The following is a 17,921-nucleotide window of genomic DNA, read 5'->3' on the forward strand; positions in this document are numbered from 1 at the left end:
TCAAACCCGTGACCTCTTGGTTCCTGGGTCAATCCTCAACCACTGAGCAAAACTGGCCAGGCCAAGTTCCTTTTCTGTAAAATGGTCACTAACAAGTGGGCTTTGGCCAGAGCTAATGTCCACTTGAGGCCTGACCAGCCCTTGGCTGTGATCTAAGGTGCAAACCAGAGACGAATGTATGGTTCTCTGCGGCAAGGCAAGTGCCTACGATTTTCCTAAAAACAAATTTAACAAAATATAAAAATGCAACCTGTTAATTCTGGAGCTTTTGGGGCACCCCCTGTTCTGGGTGGGATGTCCCTCTCACAGCCCCCCTTCTCCCCTGCAGTCTTTGGAGTTCCAAACAACATGGCTTCCTGCTCCCCTACTCTGCACCCCGGGATCAGCACCTGCTCCTCAGGTCAGTGCTCGCCAGTGTCCATCGCCCTTTCCAGGTGGTTTGCTTTAATATATACATGCTCCTTCCTGGTGAGGAAAATCTATGGTTTCCAGAGAAGAGGTCCTTTCTGCCCGGGAGCATGAGGACACTCCTGCATATACACCAACACAGGCAGTGGCCCAGGGCTGCCCGAGTCAGAGACAGCCCAACCCCCAAGGGAGAGGTCTAAGAGTGGAGGGCCAGAGACCTCACTTACATGTTTTCTCTGAGAGGTGGAGAAATGGGAGGAAGGAAGCTAGGTGAGGCCTGGCTTAGGACATTTCAGGTAAAACAAACAAAAAAAGAAAACCACAACATTATAAAGTTAGAAAGCTCTTTCTTCAGGTCTTTTTATAAATACTGTAGGTCATTGGGAGCTCAAATGTATTCACTCTATTTCCACACACATTGCAACAGCCTGAATGTAAGTCACCAGCCACCTCTTTTTTTAAAGGAATATGCCTTCTCCTTGTGGCATATGACTATTTAACATGATGATGTGGGCCTGCTTATTTACTTGACCGGCATACCTCTAATTTCAACACCTCCAATTGACTAGCATCCCACCAAACCCAGAAGACACCTGGTTCAGGCTTCATTTCTTCTGCCTTTGCTATTCTGTTTAGCCAAGTCCTGACCGAAGATATTAAATCCACAATCTTGTACCCCAAACACTACACAGGATGGAATAAGAGAAAGCGTTAACGGGAGGAGTGAGCTTCGGCTTTGAAGTCAGACTAGGGTTGAGGGGAGCTTGATGTGTTTGAGTCAGAAGGAAGAGTTCAAGGGAAAACGAGGTCTCTGCCAAGTCTATGCCTCTGGCCCCCTTGTGTCTGTATCCTATGCCCACAGTACCCACACTGTGCACCAAGGCACCCTAGGGTGCTGTCGGGAACAGGGAACTCTGGGGTGTTTTTACATTCCAAGGGTATTTTTGAATACAGTGAAATGTCAGACCCTGTGTGAACTACCACTGTAAGCTGTGTAGACATAAGTATTCAATAAATGGAACTCTTCGTAACTTCGAGCCCAAGATGGGGAGGTGGGCATAAAAAAAATGCTGTCACTTAGAATGTGAGAACTGAGAAAGTTTGGGAATCTCTGTCATATGCAAAGGCATTTATTTATCATGAAAGGTGTTGGGGTGCCGGGGGTGGAGCTGCCTTAAGCTGAGGACCCTCCTCTCTGCACCTGTGCTCACCTGTCTTCAATTCCTTTCAGTGTTTGGCATGCAGAACAATCTGGCCCCCAGCTCATCCGCCCTGTCCCATGGCATGGCCACCACCTCCACAGGTCAGTAGCTGAGGCTTGGAGCTTAGGGGCTGGGAAGTAGTGCTTCTTTGCAGCTATAACTTACAATATTCCTTTCAACCACTGAATCAGAGGGACCAGGATGTCCCTAAAAATCAATCAACCTTTCCCACCAAAGAAACAGCCCCCACCCCCAACCTAGAGATGCCAACCTCGATCATTTGCTGGATCAGACACGTGAATACCTGGGGGAATATTACTGTGGGGTGTCACCTGTGTAGCCCTGTGATTCACTGCTGGCCCTGACTGCCCACTGCCATTGAAAATCAATCATCTGGCTGATTTTATGGTTTGCCCCTTGTGCACACCTGGGGGAAGGTGGACAGGAGAGGCATGAGCCTCCGTCCTGGCCCTCAATTTGCTTACTGTTTAGTTGGAGTAAAAAGTGTAATAAACATGAAACTATTGGGGGGGTTCTATAAGATAACATGAATCAAACTGTGCAGAGCAGGTGGTAGGGTTGTAGGAGTTCAGAAGGGAAGGCAATGTGGGAGAATCTAAGAGGACTTCATGGAGGAGGTGACCTTTAGAACTGTTCTAGAAGGATGAGAATTATACCAAAGAAAGTTCCATCTAAGCTCTCATTGCTGCCCCCATGGCTGGAGAGTTGATTGCATTATTCCTTATTCTTCATGTTCATCATTCATTCATAATTATTATTCATTATTATTATCTTCCTCTCACGTGGGGAGGCTGCCTGTCTGCCAGGGCTGGTCAGGCTGCTGCTAAGTTGCGTGGAGCTGCCCTCCCACTCTGGTCCCACTCACTCAGTGGTTCCTCTCTTGCAGCCTACGGGATGAAGAAAAACGTACCCCAGAGCCCTGCTGTTGTGAGCACTGGCGTGTCCACCTCTGCCGGTGAGTGCTGTCCCCAGCTGCCAGGGGCAGGCTGCAGCGCCAGAAGAATTGCTCCTTGGTGACACTTAGCATATGGAAGAGTGGATATAACCCATTGGTGGTCTAAGGTCCCAAATAGGCCTCTCGGTAACTTCTAGAAAGGAGCAGAGATGAGCATCTCCCTGACCTCACCTTGACCTTTCTGTCCAAGGGAGGCAGGAAGCTTCACCCTCCGCACCGGCCTAGGGTCAGACACTTACACCCCAGCTCCCATCTTTGTCTGGAAGCCCCTGGCCTGCTCCTGTTACCTGTCACCCATGGCAAGAACCAAGGAGCCGGTCAAAGCTGCCACACCCTCCCTACCTTCTGCAGACCCTTTATCAATTTGGGCTCACCGCACAGGGTCGGCCGCTTCCGCCATGGCTCTGATCCTGGGTGTTTCCTCCCGGACGCTGTTCTAAGCGCCTGGACCACAGAATGAACAAGGCATGCTAGGTTCCTGCCCACCAGCCTGACAATTGCAGTGGATGCAGATAAACAAGTTGGCAAGATAATTTGAAGGAAAGAAATAGGTGAAAGAGTAGAAAAAGGAATGTGTGTATATTAGACGGGGTGGCCAGGAAAACCCCCAGGACGCTAACACCTGAGACCTGAAGGATAGAAATGAACCCAGCAGGTTAAAGAAGGGCCTGAGAAGGGGACTTTTGTCCATTCAATAGAGATCCTGTAGCGTCCAGGTGGGTGGCTCATCAGCCAGCCCCCCAGTACTTCTGACATGGACCCAACCTCCTCACGACCAGGCCCAGTGAAGCAGGGGAGGCTGTCTTTGGTCCCCAAGATGCTTCTTAGCAGCCACTGTCAGGGAGACCAGAGACCCTTGGACACACCCACTAATCTCTCTTTTCCTCCCCCCTCCCCTTTTCCCTCTCCTTCCTCTTCTGGTCATTTCTTCCCTCCACCTCCTCCTGGCACCTTTTCCTTACTCCTCACCCACCTCTTCCTCTCTAGCCTGTACCACGAGTGTCCAGAATGATGAGATCTTACACAAGGACTGTAAGTTCCTGATCCTGGAGAAAGATAACGTGCCTGCCAAGAAGGAGATGGAGCTGCTGATCATGAACAAGGACAGCGGGAAGGTCTTTACTGCCTCCCCCGCCAGCATCGCTGCAAGTACGTGGGAGCCCAAGGGACTCAGGTGTCAGAAGAAAGGCAGACAGTGTAGGAGACCCAATGTCCTAGCAAGGTGGTTTGAGATGTTTTAATAGTGAGAGCACAGTCATCCATTCAAATGAAAAACTGCCTGCCTAAACAGGGTGCTCCTGGGGTCTGCCTAGAATGCAGACAAGCCTGGAAAATTCTGGAAAAGAGCAACCTCAGCAAGACCCCCAAACACAAACACAGATGGGGGGATTAACCCCAGGAAGGCGGGGTCCTCTTCCTACCCGGCTACCTCTACCTCCCCATGTGGACAGGATGTGGAGTGGGGTTGGAGAGGGGGTAGGGAATAGCCTAGATTGTCATGAGTTGTGTGCACAGCTTCTTTTTCAGAGGACACACTAAAAAAGGAAAAGCAAGCTGCCTACACCACTGACACTAAGCTGATCTTGGATACTAATGGTAAGACTACATCCGATCTCTGTCCACCTTGCCTTCAGCCCATCCACGTTTCATTTACGCATTTGTCTCCTGAGACCTCACGACTCCACAGGTGGTCCCTGGACCAGCAGCAGTGGCAGCACCTGGGAGCCTGTTACAGACGCCCAGGCCCTAGCCCAGAGGCTGCGTTTTAACAGGATTCCAATTGATTCGTGCGCGTACAATATTGAAACAAAAGCTTTCCTATGACATGTGTAAAGCCTACAATATTTTTTTTTCTCACCTTACTCATCCTCCCTTAATTTTCAGAACTAATAGAAAAATGCTTTGCAAAGCACTTGCTAGCTTTATTTTTTCTTCTCAAATACCTGGATCCTCTTGTAGATACACACATCGCTCCACTGCTGTGAGTCCCGAAACATCTCTCCAAATCACTGGTTTCAGGGGGGAGGGAAGGGCGGGGTCAGTAAAGGAAGGGAAAAGTACATCATAGAACATTTTTAGATAAATGCAAATGAAATCAGTCCCAGCCCTGACAATGCCTAAGTTAGCAGTTCCTTACATTGTAGGGGTGGAAACGGGGCAGTGAAGCCAAAAGACCCTTTCAGAATCTGATGAAAGCTGTGAACAACTTTCCCAGAAAATCTCACACCTGCCCACAAACACTCCATGGTCAGATAGCATCAGGAACTCATGAACAGCCCTCCTCCCAGCCCATCCTTGCTGTCCGAGTCCCTCCACCCCAGGTCAGGAACTTGCATTCAAAGTCCCTTCGCCAAGGAGACCTGGGGATGGGGAGTCAATGGGGAAAAAAAGGACATCTGTAATACTTTCAACAATATAGATAAATTAAAAATAAAAGTCCCTTCACCAAAAAAAATCAAGTCATTTCTCTCAAGCATATTTATTGTTTGAGAGCAAAGGTCACTCCTCAGTGGTCCTCTGAAAATGTCTAGGGCTTTACAGGTTTCAGGTCACAAGAGGGTTATGACACTGCTTTTCCCCACCATTAATTGTTTGTTAAGTCATGTCTGCATTGATGCAATTACTCAAGGTGCCTGGGGGTACATGGGGTACATCTACCTAACGCCCTGCCCAAAATCTGCACAGAGGCTGTCTGTGGGCTCCTCACATTTAAAAGCTCAAGTCAAGCCCTAGACAGGTTGGCTCAGTGGATAGAGCGTTGGCCTGTGGACTGAAGGGTCCTGAGTTTGATTCTAATCAAGGGCACATGGCTCGGTTGCAGGCCCGATCCCCAATGAGGGGTGTGCAGGAGGCAGCCAATCAATGATTCTCTCTCATCATTAATGTTTCTATCTCTCCCACTCCCTTCCTCTCTGAAATCAATAAAGATATATTTTTAAAAATAAAAATACATAAAAGCTCAGGTCAAAACCTCTTCTCGGTGCTTGTCTTTCAGGAGACGTGAAGACCGTGTCCACAAAGGGCAAAGCGGCCTCCACAGGTAGGTGAGCCCGGCGAGTCCTGCAGTGACAGCAGCCCATGGGACTGGTGATGGTGAGGAACAGATAAGGCCCCCTAGCCTGGAGCCAGTGCACACCTGAGCCACCCAACTCTAAAGAGTGTCTCTGAAGGCTCAAGGGAGCGGGGTGGAGGGGACAGGCCGGGGCTAGAGTGGTTTGCAGAAGAAGCTTAGTTCAGGGGCAATTTGCTCACAGCTCCCCCCTCCCTACACACACACACACACACACACACACACACACACACACACTCACACACTCACTCTGCTACCTGCCCTCAGGTCCAGGGGCTCCCCCTATGGCAGGAGCAGCACAGCAGGGCTGCTGTTGTCCACCCCCCAGACATACACACAGAGGCTTTAAGGTGGCAGTAATTCATGTACATCTCCAACCCTTTACACTTTCCTCTCTTCCTCCTCTGCCTTGTAAGAGAGGCAGAGCAAGGGCTAGCACCCCATTTTAAAAACTAGCAAAGCCTTTTACAAAAATTGGGGCATGCCTTAAATGCTGAGCGTCATTCTAGGCACTTGGGGGTTACACACAGAGTGTGAACACTGCACCATGGAGATGGGAACACCTTTGGTTTGGGCCTAATAAAATGTAGGTTGTGGCAGGTCAAAGTTCTTCATCAAGAGTTTTAAACCGAGCCCTAGCTGGTTTGGCTCAGTGGCTAGAGCATCAGCCTGCCGACTAAAGGGTCCCGGGTTCGATTCCAGTCAGGGCACGTGCTTGAGTTGCGGCCCGATCCCCAGTAGGGGGTGTGCAGGAGGCAGCCAGTCAATGATTTCCTCTCATCATTGATGTTTCTATCTCTCCCTTCTCCCTTTCTCTATGAAATCAATAAAAATATATTTTAAAAAAATAAAATAAAAAAAGAGTTTTAAACCGAGCCCTCTGTGCTACATCCCCGGCTAACTGCCTTCCATGCCTCTCGTCTCACTCAGCAGCTGTCCTATGAAGTAAGTCATCCTTTAAGCTCATTGTAGTTAAAAGAAAAGAAAAGGGGAAAAAGGGAAACAGTAGTTACATGACCATCTCAGGGTCACACAGCTCAAGCCCAGGGTTGTCAGACTTCTGCTCTTCACCAGCCTCATCCTTCACAGTCGCACACGAACCTGAAAGACTTACTTACATTCACTCAGGCCCACAAAGTCCCCACAGCCAGAGGATTTAGAGGGAAGAGAGCCAAAGCCACCTGCCTTCACCTTCCCCTTCCTCTCTCCCCCACAGATATCCACGGCTACAGCTACGATCACCATAACGGTGTCGGTGGCGGTAAAGGTGGCGGCGGCGGTGGTGGTGCTGGCGGCGGTGTTGGCGCAGGCCCATGGGGAGCAGCGCCCGCCTGGTGCCCCTGCGGCTCCTGCTGCAGCTGGTGGAAGTGGCTGCTGGGCCTGCTGCTCACCTGGCTGCTGCTCCTGGGGCTGCTCTTCGGCCTCATTGCTCTGGGTACGTGGTGACGATGGCAGGGCAGCCGGTCCCACTGCCCAGCTGCCCATTCAAAGGGTAGGAATTGGCTGTGTCCCAAGTGTCAGGCATCAGTGCAGAGCTCTGTGCTGTAGGTGGGGAAACAGGCACTGGGAGGACGCCGCCTAATGTCGGAGATGGGATTCTGGTGCAGCTCCGTTGCCCAGGCCCCCATCCCTGCAGCACTGCTCTAGGCTCCCAGCTGCCTGGGTAGGGTAGTCAGGCCAGCCCTTCTCATAGCAGTTTTGCCCGCCACAGCTCTGTTGGCCTCACACAGCTCCCAGGGAGGGTGAGGGCCAGCACTATCACTCTCTCAAATGAGAAGACTGAGCCCACCCACCCTGACCAGGTTTCTTTAAAGGTCAATGACAGTTTTGAGTAGCTAGCCATCATCTGGCTGCTAGCCATAAGCATTCTATCAAATTGTCCCCAACAGCCTGGCCTGTGTGGCTCAGTGGTTGAGCATTGACTTATGAAGCAGGAAGCTACAGTTTGATTCCTGGTCAGGGCACAGGCCCAGGTTGAGGGCTAGATAACCAGTGGGGACAGACAGGAAGTGGCCAATTAATTCTCTCTCATCATTGATGTTTCTATCTCTCTCACCCTTTCCCGTCCTCTCTGAAATCAGTAAATATATATGTATATTTAATATGTCCCCAATGGCAAGGAGAAGTTCCCCAGCCCCTAGAGTCCCCAGTTCAGGCTTCCGGGGGAGTGAGTGTGTGCTGGGAAGGCACCGGGCTGCCCCTCGGCTGAGCTGCCCCTCTGCCATTTCAGCGGAGGAGGTGCGGAAGCTGAAAGCGCGTGTGGACGAGCTGGAGCGGATGCGGAGCGGTGTGCTGCTGCAGGAGCAGATAGAGAGAAGCAACAAGGAACGGCTGCAGGGGCTGGCGCCCGATGTGGGCACAGGCATGGGCAAGTCCGGGCTGGATGCTTCCAGTCAGGAGGCGCTCTGGCTGTTTATGAGGGACAAGCTGATGATGGAGCAAGAAAACGGTGAGCGCATCACAGGGCAAAGGGCCAGCCTGTGTGTGGAGTGGTACCTGCTCAGGGGACTCTCACACTTCCTTCACTCTCAGGACCAGTACTGTGAACCCATTTTACTGTTGGGAAAACTGAGGCCTGGAAAGAATTGCCCAATATCACACAAGTAGCACATTTTAGAATCTGAATGCTAGTCCTACCCTCAGTTTCTCCCCACTTCACCACAGAGATCCCTTTCGTGTCTGTGTGTCACGCAGATGTGTAACCTCTGATAACTCGTGGTTTACTTTCTCTTGTAGGCAATCTCCGAGGAAACCCTGGCCCTAAAGGTACTGTGGTGGGTTGAGCCCTTACCCTCTCGTTTCCTGAACTTGGAGCCCTGTTTTCTGGGATTAGAAAGCTGTTTTCCAAATTGAAGGATGAGCAGTAGACAAATCTTTCAGCATCGGTTGGGAGGGTTGAGAATTGGCTGTCCGGTCAGAATATCTCAGGACGGGAAGGGACCTAGGGCATCCTCTGAGAGGCCGGTGATGTGCCAAGTGACACAGATGGAGACTGAGAGGAAGCCACGCCCCACGCCAGCTCCTCCTGAAATGCAGTTCACCTGCTGTCAGCTGGTCTTACAGACTATGAGACAGGCCCTTGGGTTCTCACCCCATTCACAATTGCTTTATCTTTCTTATTTTAGGTGACATGGGAAGTCCAGGCCTCAAAGGTAACTTTTACCTTAATTATTAGTGAGGGTTGACGGTTTAAAGCAATCAGCGAGCTCAGAGAACGCCCTCACATGCTCTTGGCCATCGCCCTCTGTGGTGGGACCGTGAATTGCAGAGCAGCCTGCAGACCCTTGGGCTTTGGTGGGGCAGGGGCTTCGTGACAGAGCAGGGCTCTGCATCACTGGCCTTCGCCCCTTCTCCGGGCACCAGGGACTCCCAAGCCCTCGGGCAGCCTGTGTCGAGGGCCTACATCTACCCCCAGCTCCACAGGGCAGTCAGAAGGCCTGCTACTTCTCAGCTTCCCCAACCCCCTGGCGGTTTCTATAAATACAGATTCCTGGGCCCTGCTGAGAATCAGGTGTTCCTGGAGCAAATGCTCTGGGGCTAGACCTACCCTCTACCCGGGTTTTAATTCTGATGAATCAAGTCAGGAACCACCATTCCAAGTGTGCCACCTGCTCTCAGGGGTCTTAGCCAAGGGAAACCGGGGATAAAACCCAGCCGTTGGGAACTGAGCCTCCTGTGGGGGCCCAGCAGGAGCACCAGCACCTGCCCCCAGGGGTTTGCAGGATGTAGTCACAGGAGCAGGTGCCCACAGTGCTAGTCAGTTGGGGACAACCACGTGCTACCGTGTGTGGCACACACGTATGTGCTGTAAGAAACTGATGTATTTCCTCCGAGAAGTGGTTTGACGGTCAATGGGTTGGGCCCATGGGTGGGAGGAAGCGGTTTCCAATCCCGGGACCACAGCAGCGCCCCTTGATCCAGCCGAGTGGGGTTCACACACTTCAGTGTGCGTGAGCATGGGCAGGAGATTCTGGGTCCCACTTCCAGAGCCTCTGAGTCAGCAGTCCTGGTGGTACAGGTGGGTGGGACAGGAGTCTGCAATCCTGATCACCCCAGTTTATTCTGAGAATCACTGTTGAAGGTGACAGGGTCACCTCTCTGGGCTCCATCTTTCTCCCCAAGAGATCCCTATGCCAGAGTTGGGGTTCCTGCACTTGGTGGTCCTCTTCTTCTCTTCAGGGTTGCCTGTCTCCATGCACACGCCTGGGTCACCGCCCCAGCTCCCCTTCCCCAGGACTCCAGTGTGGAGGTCACACCTCCTGATCTTGCTGGGCATGGGGACTGAAGGTCCTGGAGTCCCTGAGCCTGCAGTTGCCAGGAAATGTGGGCTGTCCAGTTAAATTCGAAGTACAGATAATCTTTCACTATAAGGATGTCCCAAATATTACATGAAACATACTTATACTAAAAGTTTATTCAATGTTTATCTGCAATTCAGACTTCCTAGGCACCCTGTATTTGTATTTGCTGTATTTGGCAATCATGGCTGAATCCACCTGGTGGCTCCTTTAGGTAATGGCCCAAGTCTTGGAGCTGACTTCTCTTTCTTATCTCTGTCCCGCAGGAGATCGGGGCCTCCCTGGGACTCCAGGTGCGTAGTCTCCGATGGTGCGGCTGGTAGTGGGCTGCTGGGCCCTGGATCCCAGGTTCTAGGAGGTATTTTCTTGTATCTACAGGTATCCCTGGGCTCTTGGGACAACCAGGTCCAGAAGGACCAAAGGGACAAAAGGGCAGCATTGGTAAGAACTGCTTCTCTACCCACTCCTTCCTCCCTCCCTCCCTCTCTCAGTAGACATTTATTAAAGTGCCCACTGTGTGCCAGGACATTTTAGGTGTTGGGGAGACATCAGTGAGTAAAACAGAAACTCCTGCTTACGTTGGGGTGGGGAAGAAAGATAATAGATAAATATGTGAAGTTCATAGCAGGGTAAGAGGTGGTTGGGAATGGGAAAGGCAGAGGCTGGTGGGACATGGGGAGTCCTGAGGGAGCCCTCAGGAAAGGCCTCCCTGAGAAGGTGCCATGTGAGCCAAAATTTGAGGGGATGAGGGAGCCGGGCATGTGGAGAACTTGGAGCAACATTCCAGGCAGAGGGAGCAGCCACAGGCCTCGGCACAGGTGTACCCGCTGGTCAAGGAGTGATGATGATGATGAGGAGGAGGAGGAGGAGGAGGAGGAGGAGATAGAGGAGATCGTAGGGGCCTCAGCTAGAACCCAGAAGGGAGCCAGAGAGTCCAGAGAGAGGGTAGTGAGCGAGGCTGACCACGTGGGGCTCGGGGGGCCTCGTGAAGACTTTTCCAGCGAGGAGAAAAGCCACTTGCAGGTTTGGGGCAGAGGTGGGACATGATTCTCATGCATTTTCAAGGGTCGCTCTGGATTCTGGGTTGAGCCTGGACTTCAGGGGGCCAGGGGAGGCCCAGGGGACCAGTGCAGAGACTCCAGGCAGGCGTCCTACCAGCGAGATGCTGCTCACGGAGCCCTCAGGGTCCTAACTCTCATATGGCCATTTCTATTTTTAGGAGAGCCTGGCATGGAGGGACCTGTGGGCCAGAGAGGGCGTGAAGGCCCCATGGGTCCTCGTGGTGAACCGGGACCACCTGGGTTTGGAGAGAAAGGGGAAAGAGGTAAGAGGCGATTCCTTCACCAGGAGGGTTAGTTACATCCATTTTTCTCACGAGCATTTGCGGGGCATCGTGAGCCAGGTCTTGGCCAGGCCTGGTGGAGGGTGTGGGCAAGGCCATAGGTCCCGGCCTCAGGCCGAGAACCTTGCAGAGCTCAGAATGCAAGGAGAACATGGTCACGGGGAGAAAGGGCCTTCCCATGTCGGGTGGCGAGGAGTCAGGGCTGAGCTGATGAGCTCGGAGCAGGCCTGGCGGAAGGCGGAGTGCGGTTCAGATCCTCAGGCCTCTCTTGGCTGGAACTAGCCAGGAAGGAGGCATGGAAAGCCCCAGACACAGGCCCAGCCCTGGAGAGGTCCGGGAAGATTTTGCAATTAGATTCCTAACCATGAGTCTGTTTGTGTGTGTGTGTGTTTTCAAGAAAAACCAAGCATAGGCCCCAGAAATCCTCTCAATGCCAAGAAGCATAATTTTTAACTTCCCTTTCTCTTAAAAATATTGCTCAATAAGGCAACAAACGTGTATCGAGTATCTAGGGTGCCAGACTTCATGGAGCATAAAGGCTCTGAGGGTAGACACTGAAGGTGTTTTGCTGATTCATGGCCTTGGGGAGGTACTCAATGGCTCAGAGGCCACTGGCAGCGTGGGGACCACCCCCCTCTGACACCCCCAGGCTGGGGGGACTCTCTCAGAGTGCTCATTTCTCCCCAGGATCTGGTGAACCGGGTGTTCCTGGCCTACCTGGCGTCCCGGGTTCTATGGGTCCCAAAGGTAAGTCAGGTGCCCAGGATGGTACCCAAGTTCGCCATGTCCTGGATAGGTAACAGGTGCTAGGATCCCAGACAGCCTTAACCCTCTGCTCCAGGCCTGTGCAGGGGCGATGGGCCCACAGAGGGTCCCCTACAAAGGAGTGGGGGTCAGGGTTGGGGCTGGTTTGGGCTGCATGGAGGATTTGAGGCCGTATTTCCATCTGTTTTCAATGGCCCCATTATGTGGCCCCTAAGTGGGTGGATGGGTCAGGAAATCAGAAGTCAGACAATCTCCTCACCTGTCTGGGCCCAGGTACACACATTCAAAATGCAACGTGTCTGAACCACCCGGGAGAGTGGGCCTTCTTGATTTGATGCCCACTGCTCATCGCTCCTCCCTCCTCTGCCCCAGCCCAAACATTTTACTCTGACTGGGAAGGAGCAGGGCTCTCTTGATCCCACCAGCTTCAGCTCCCTCCCTGAGGATGACTTTGCACTGGACTTGGGTCATCTTAGACCAGCGGTTCTCAACCTGTGGGTCGCGACCCCTTTGGTGGTCGAACGACCCTTTCACAGGGGTCGTGTAAGACCATCCTGCATATCAGATATTTACATTACGAGTCATAACAGTAGCAACATGACAGTTATGAAGTAGCAACGAAAATAATTTTATGGTTGGGTCACAACATGAGGAACTGTATTTAAAGGGCCAGAAGGTTGAGAACCACTGTCTTAGACCCACTGGCTCTGGGGTCCTGGCAAGAACCCAGACCGTGTGGGTGGCAAGCACACACAGCCCTCGCTGGGAAGTGAGCCCCACCCCTCCCCCTGGCCTTCACCGTGGGGTCAGCTGCCCGGCCCGTGTCTGACCCTCTGATCACTGTTGTTCTGTCGTCCTTCCAGGTGCCAGTGGTTCTCCAGGCCCACAGGGTCCCCCAGGTCAGTACGCTGCTTATAACAGATGTTATTTCTGGGGCAAAGAAAGGGCTGCCAAAGGGAAAGCAAACATTATTTAAGCAAAAGAAGCGAATTTAAAGAGCACCTGGAGGTACAGAATTCAGGTCCACACTGCCCCCTGCGGCTGAGGTCAGGTGCCAGGGAGCCCTGTGAGATGGCTTGGGGCCTGGGCCCTCTGGCGGCTTCAGCAGCAGGCAGCTCCCATCCTGCCTCACCTCTGAGCAAGTGCTGCCTCTACCTCATGTCTCCTGGCCAGACCTCGTCCTGCTGTCCTGGGAATCTCCAGCCACAGCCCACAATGTAGTGCAGGCCAGTGTCTCTGTCAGTGTCCCACGAGGTGCCCTGTGACCAGGGCCTGGTAGTCACAGGGGCAGAGAACCTGGACCAGGACTTCGTGGAGGGAGGTGGGGAGGTATCCGCAGAGAGGAGCTCATGATTTTCACTCCAAAGTATGTGTGCAAGTGCCTGGGTGTGTGCACACATGCGTGTGCACATGGTTATGTCCCGTCTGCCTGCATGCATGTGTCTGTGTCCATGTCCGTCCGTTCCAAAGCTGGGGCATTCACCCACCTGCATGGTTTCCTCTGCTCACAGGCCCTATAGGTCTCCAAGGGCCCCGAGGTGAAGTGGGACTCCCTGGCATCAAAGGTAAGCTGGTGGGAAGGAGCTGGGTAGGGGGAGATGTCACCCTGTAGGTGCCAGTCACTCAAGAAGAGGTCTTGGGGGGACAGAGGGGGTCAGATGGACATAACCAACAGCCTGTGCAGGCTGACAGGCACACAAGGAGAGGGGAAGTCAGGATGGTGGGCAGGATGCCCGTCTTCAGACACAGACACTGCCCTTCCTGCCTTCCTTGCCAAGGCTCTTTATGTCAGGTTGGCCATTACCTTTTCAGGTGACAGAGGTTCTATGGGACCACCAGGACCTAAAGGTATGTTGCTCCCCCTGCTGCTCAGACATCACTAGAGCCTGCCTGACTCCTGGGAACCCAAATGTGACTTGTGCCCCGGCATCCAAGAACACAGATGACTCTGGCTCCCGGACCCTGGGGCTGGGAGGGACGTGCCTCTCCTATAGGGAAACTGAGGCACAAAGAGGAGTCACAAAGCACCCACATTGCAGCACTGTGGGTGGGTAATCCTTGGGGTGGCGAGGATGCAGTATTGAGGTCCTCCTGCTCTGGCCGTCCCGTGCCCACAGCACCCACTGTATGACAGGGCCGGGGGCAGCTTGTGGGTGGAATCAAATGTGCCCCTTTGAGTTCATAAATGACGAGCTCTCGCCCAGATTCTGCTGGCGGCACTTGCAGGCACAGTGAGAACTGTTCTGCAGCAGGGTCCCTCTAACGGGGTGAGAATGCTTTCCTTGCTCCTGACTGACGCTTCCTGACCCCGCCCCATGTTTGTTTTAGGTGACCAGGGTGAGAAAGGACCCCGAGGCCTCACAGGTCAGTCCTACATGGGAATCCACTTTGATCATTGAAAGACATTTTATAAATCTACTGGGCACGGGAGGTGGGAAAGAATACAGAGGATGAGACAGAATCTCTGTCTACTTCAGGGAACTTGCAATCTACAAAACACAGACGAATGGCATGAAGCGCTGGCTGGAGACAAGCCAGCATCAGGCTTGCCAGACAGTAAACATCTGGGGCAGAAAAGGGAATTGGGATTATCACTGGTTCTTTTGGGAAATCCAGTTGAGAAAATTAAGCTCTTCCCAAAGTACCACTTGTCCTCCCCATCCACTTACCTACTGCCAACTCGCATGATTAAAAAAGAAATTTATATATATATATAAAAGCCTACTATGCAAATTGTCCCCATGGGAGTTTGCCGAGAGACTGATCACTCTCTATGACATGCGCTGACCACCAGGGGGCGGTGCGAAACAAAGGAAGGCCCCAGCCGGCAGCCAGAAGGCCCTGATTGGCCCTGATCGCCAGCCAGGACTAGGGACCCTACCCGTGCACGAATTTCATGCACCGGGCCTCTAGTTAATAATAATGATACTTCAGCGACCAGCGGCTGCTCTCTTTTGCCAAGGAAATAAGATTCAGACACACTCAGCTGCAGACCAGGCTCATGCCTGCTGCCTGGGTGGCCCTGACCATAGAATCCAAGTGGACACTGTGTCCCCAACCTCTCTGGTACCCGAAGCTCATCTGGTTGGGGAAGTGACAGGCTTGGAGGTGGGCAGGGAGGGAACAGCATTCTACCCTGGTCAAGGATGCCAAGCTTGAAAGCCTCTAACCAGCTAGGCCCTTCCCTTTGCAGGCGAGCCAGGCTCCAGAGGTCTGCCTGGTGCTGCTGGGGAGCCTGGAGCTAAAGGAGCAATAGGTGAGTGTCCAGAGGAGTGAATGCAGCAAGTCTGTCCCCTGCCGGTCGTCATCATGGCTCTGGAGTTGAGCTCCTTCTAGAACCATCTCTCCTGTCCTCTGACCCGCCCACCGCCTGGTAGAGGATCTGTTTCCAGGCCGTTTCTGGGCCTGCACATCCCTCCTGGGGCTCAGAGCAGAGCAGTCTCCGTGGGTTTCTCACTGCTCTGGCGTGGGGGGGGGGGGGGGGGGGGCTGGGCAAGACATGGCCACCACCCTGTCCCCAAGCCACTCGGGCCCCTGGAGAGGATAGGCAATGCCAGGGTCCTCTGGAACCCTCTATATTCCAGACATCACCTTGACATCCCAGGGCTCGTCTCACAACCAGATCCAGGGGCATGGAGCTGACCAAGGGCCACGTGTTTAGCACCAAGTCCCAGGAAGGATTAAACCCCATCAATGGGGGATGTGATTTACCTTCTCAATCATTTAAGAAAGTGTTGTGGTTGAGCATTGACCTATGAACCAGGAGGTCACAGTTCGATTCCCAGTCAGGGCACATGCCTGGGTTGTGGGCTTGATCCCTAGTAGGGGGCATGCAGGAGGCAGCAGATCAATGATTCTCTCTCATCATTGATGTTTCTATCTCTCACTTCCCTTCTGAAATATATGTAATGAAATTGTTAGGAAGTGCAATTCTATGCAGGACCCTTTGCTGGGCAAATAAGATGCTTCCCCTCCCTCGAGGGGAGATAAAGCCTGTACGAGGTGACAAGTGCTGTGAGAGGTACAGAGTGTGAGGAGGAAAGCTTGCACCCAGAAAGGTGGAGGAGGCAGCATTTCAGATTGTCCTAAAAAGTACAAGAAGATTTTGATCATGGTCAACTTGGAAAATTCCATGCAGGAACGATAACATAGTCAGGAAAGACAGAGATGGGAAAAGCCAGACGTGGTCCCAGAAGGACCTCAGGGAGGTTGGCCTCACTGGAGCGGAGGAGACAAGAGCTCGGAAGAGCTCGACTTCCAGGACCTGGAGGAAACGAGGCCGGCATCTCCTTTACTGAGCATCTGGTGTGGGCCGAGTCCTGCCCAGGGCACTGGCGATGCAATGGGAGTCACCGAGCAGTTTTAACGGGAAGAGAGGAGTTACTGGTGTGGGGAAGAGGACAGGGAGAAAGCCGTGACAGAGGCTGGGCTGTTCCACCTTTGGCGGCCATGGAAGGGGCCAACTTGGCCTGAGCTTGATGGGCAGCATAGGGAGGGGGTCCCAGAAGCAGCTCCCAGAGTCCCTGATGCGCTGTGGTTCTGCTTTCCCAGGACCTGCTGGCCCCGACGGACACCAAGGCCCAAGAGGTAGGTCACTGATCGGCTCCCCTCGCTGTCACCGCCTCCCCCGCCCCCACTCCCTGCCCTGCCCACGCCTTCTAATCATAGCTACGAGGCACGCGCCACGTAGAGACAGACAAAGCCGGGTTTATTGCTTTCTCCTCCCCCCCTGCCTGCAAGCCACTCGGTAAAACCCTAAGAAAGCATCAGCTCGGGTCTGCTGGCCAGTCCAGCGCTCCCAGAGGAAGACGTTGGTGCGTTGGTCATACTCTCTCCAGGTGAACAAGGTCTCACCGGGATGCCTGGGTTGCGAGGCCCGCCAGGACCTTCTGGAGACCCAGGAAAGCCAGGTAACCGGGAAGAGGGAGCCACACCTGCTGAGTGTGTGTGTGTGTGTGTATGCGCGCGCCTGTCTCGTCCAATTTTCCTCCAGCAGCTCAGCAGGTAACTGACACAACTGCGGGCTTGGCTTTGTGCGGCGGCTGTGTGTCCTGACCCTCTGAGTCACCAAGTCTGGCAACTGGGAAGAGAAAGTGGAACGGTTGAAAACAAGGGGCAGAGTTTCCCGCCACCTCAGCACCTTGCTCCTCGGAGCCTTCCCTCTGGCCCCCCTCCCCTCGGGCCATACCTGGACCCTCACTAATGCCCACCCGTCTGAGGAGAGAGGCCATCTCCACGGAGGCCCCCAGAAGCAAGATGCTCGGGGCTGCAGGAGAAACGAACCAAAACGCACCGAGAAAGCTGTGGGGGCCAGACATGCACCAGTGGTGGGACAAGCAGGAGGCCTCCTGGCTCCTCTGTTGGGAACACCAAGGAGAGAGCCTGGGGGCAGCATGAGGGGGTCAATGAGGGTGTGCTTTCTGGGTTCGTGGCTCTCAGATGCCAGAGGTCTCTGACCCCAAACAGACTGAGAACCGCTGCCAAGTCCAGTGCTGGGAGGACCCCCGAGTCTGGCTGCCCCAAACCCAGGGCTTGTCCTCCTGCCCCACCAACCCCACCGGCTCCTGCATTCGAGGGTGTGGCTCCTCAGCCCTTCAACTCTCCCTCATGTGTTTCTTTTCCGTAGGTCTCACAGGACCCCAGGGACCTCAGGGTGAGTCACTGGGTCACTCCCATTCCAGCCTTCCAGCGTCCAGCAATGCCTCTCCTCAGTGCCCTTGAGTCTCCTCTCCTGCCCTCACTCTCCCAGCGAAAATGGGCGTGGATCCCTTTGGTGTGCATCTTGAGAAGCACCTTAGGAAGGAAAAACATGCACCGAGCAATCTAGAACGGCATCCTGGTAGAAATGGAGTTAGCTCGT

The 17,921-nt window shown here is 53.3% G+C and overlaps 1 protein-coding gene across 1 annotated transcript in view; it reads left to right on the forward strand.

Moving 5' to 3' along the window:
• Nucleotides 1-17,921, forward strand: part of COL17A1 (collagen type XVII alpha 1 chain) — a 49,209-nt gene that overhangs the window by 17,424 nt on the left and 13,864 nt on the right. The window contains exons 11-32 of the mRNA XM_036336068.1: nucleotides 329-400; nucleotides 1,640-1,711; nucleotides 2,518-2,586; nucleotides 3,574-3,735; nucleotides 4,102-4,182; nucleotides 5,582-5,626; nucleotides 6,873-7,091; nucleotides 7,887-8,105; nucleotides 8,393-8,422; nucleotides 8,782-8,808; nucleotides 10,221-10,247; nucleotides 10,333-10,395; nucleotides 11,174-11,278; nucleotides 11,984-12,043; nucleotides 12,925-12,960; nucleotides 13,573-13,626; nucleotides 13,874-13,909; nucleotides 14,390-14,425; nucleotides 15,255-15,317; nucleotides 16,613-16,648; nucleotides 16,900-16,971; nucleotides 17,688-17,714. Coding sequence (XP_036191961.1) covers nucleotides 329-400; nucleotides 1,640-1,711; nucleotides 2,518-2,586; nucleotides 3,574-3,735; nucleotides 4,102-4,182; nucleotides 5,582-5,626; nucleotides 6,873-7,091; nucleotides 7,887-8,105; nucleotides 8,393-8,422; nucleotides 8,782-8,808; nucleotides 10,221-10,247; nucleotides 10,333-10,395; nucleotides 11,174-11,278; nucleotides 11,984-12,043; nucleotides 12,925-12,960; nucleotides 13,573-13,626; nucleotides 13,874-13,909; nucleotides 14,390-14,425; nucleotides 15,255-15,317; nucleotides 16,613-16,648; nucleotides 16,900-16,971; nucleotides 17,688-17,714 — 1,611 coding nt within the window. The remainder of the gene's footprint in view (nucleotides 1-328; nucleotides 401-1,639; nucleotides 1,712-2,517; nucleotides 2,587-3,573; nucleotides 3,736-4,101; nucleotides 4,183-5,581; nucleotides 5,627-6,872; nucleotides 7,092-7,886; nucleotides 8,106-8,392; nucleotides 8,423-8,781; nucleotides 8,809-10,220; nucleotides 10,248-10,332; nucleotides 10,396-11,173; nucleotides 11,279-11,983; nucleotides 12,044-12,924; nucleotides 12,961-13,572; nucleotides 13,627-13,873; nucleotides 13,910-14,389; nucleotides 14,426-15,254; nucleotides 15,318-16,612; nucleotides 16,649-16,899; nucleotides 16,972-17,687; nucleotides 17,715-17,921) is intronic.

This window comes from Myotis myotis, unplaced genomic scaffold, assembly GCF_014108235.1.
Source record: "Myotis myotis isolate mMyoMyo1 unplaced genomic scaffold, mMyoMyo1.p scaffold_m19_p_15, whole genome shotgun sequence".
NCBI classification, from domain to species: domain Eukaryota; kingdom Metazoa; phylum Chordata; class Mammalia; order Chiroptera; family Vespertilionidae; genus Myotis; species Myotis myotis.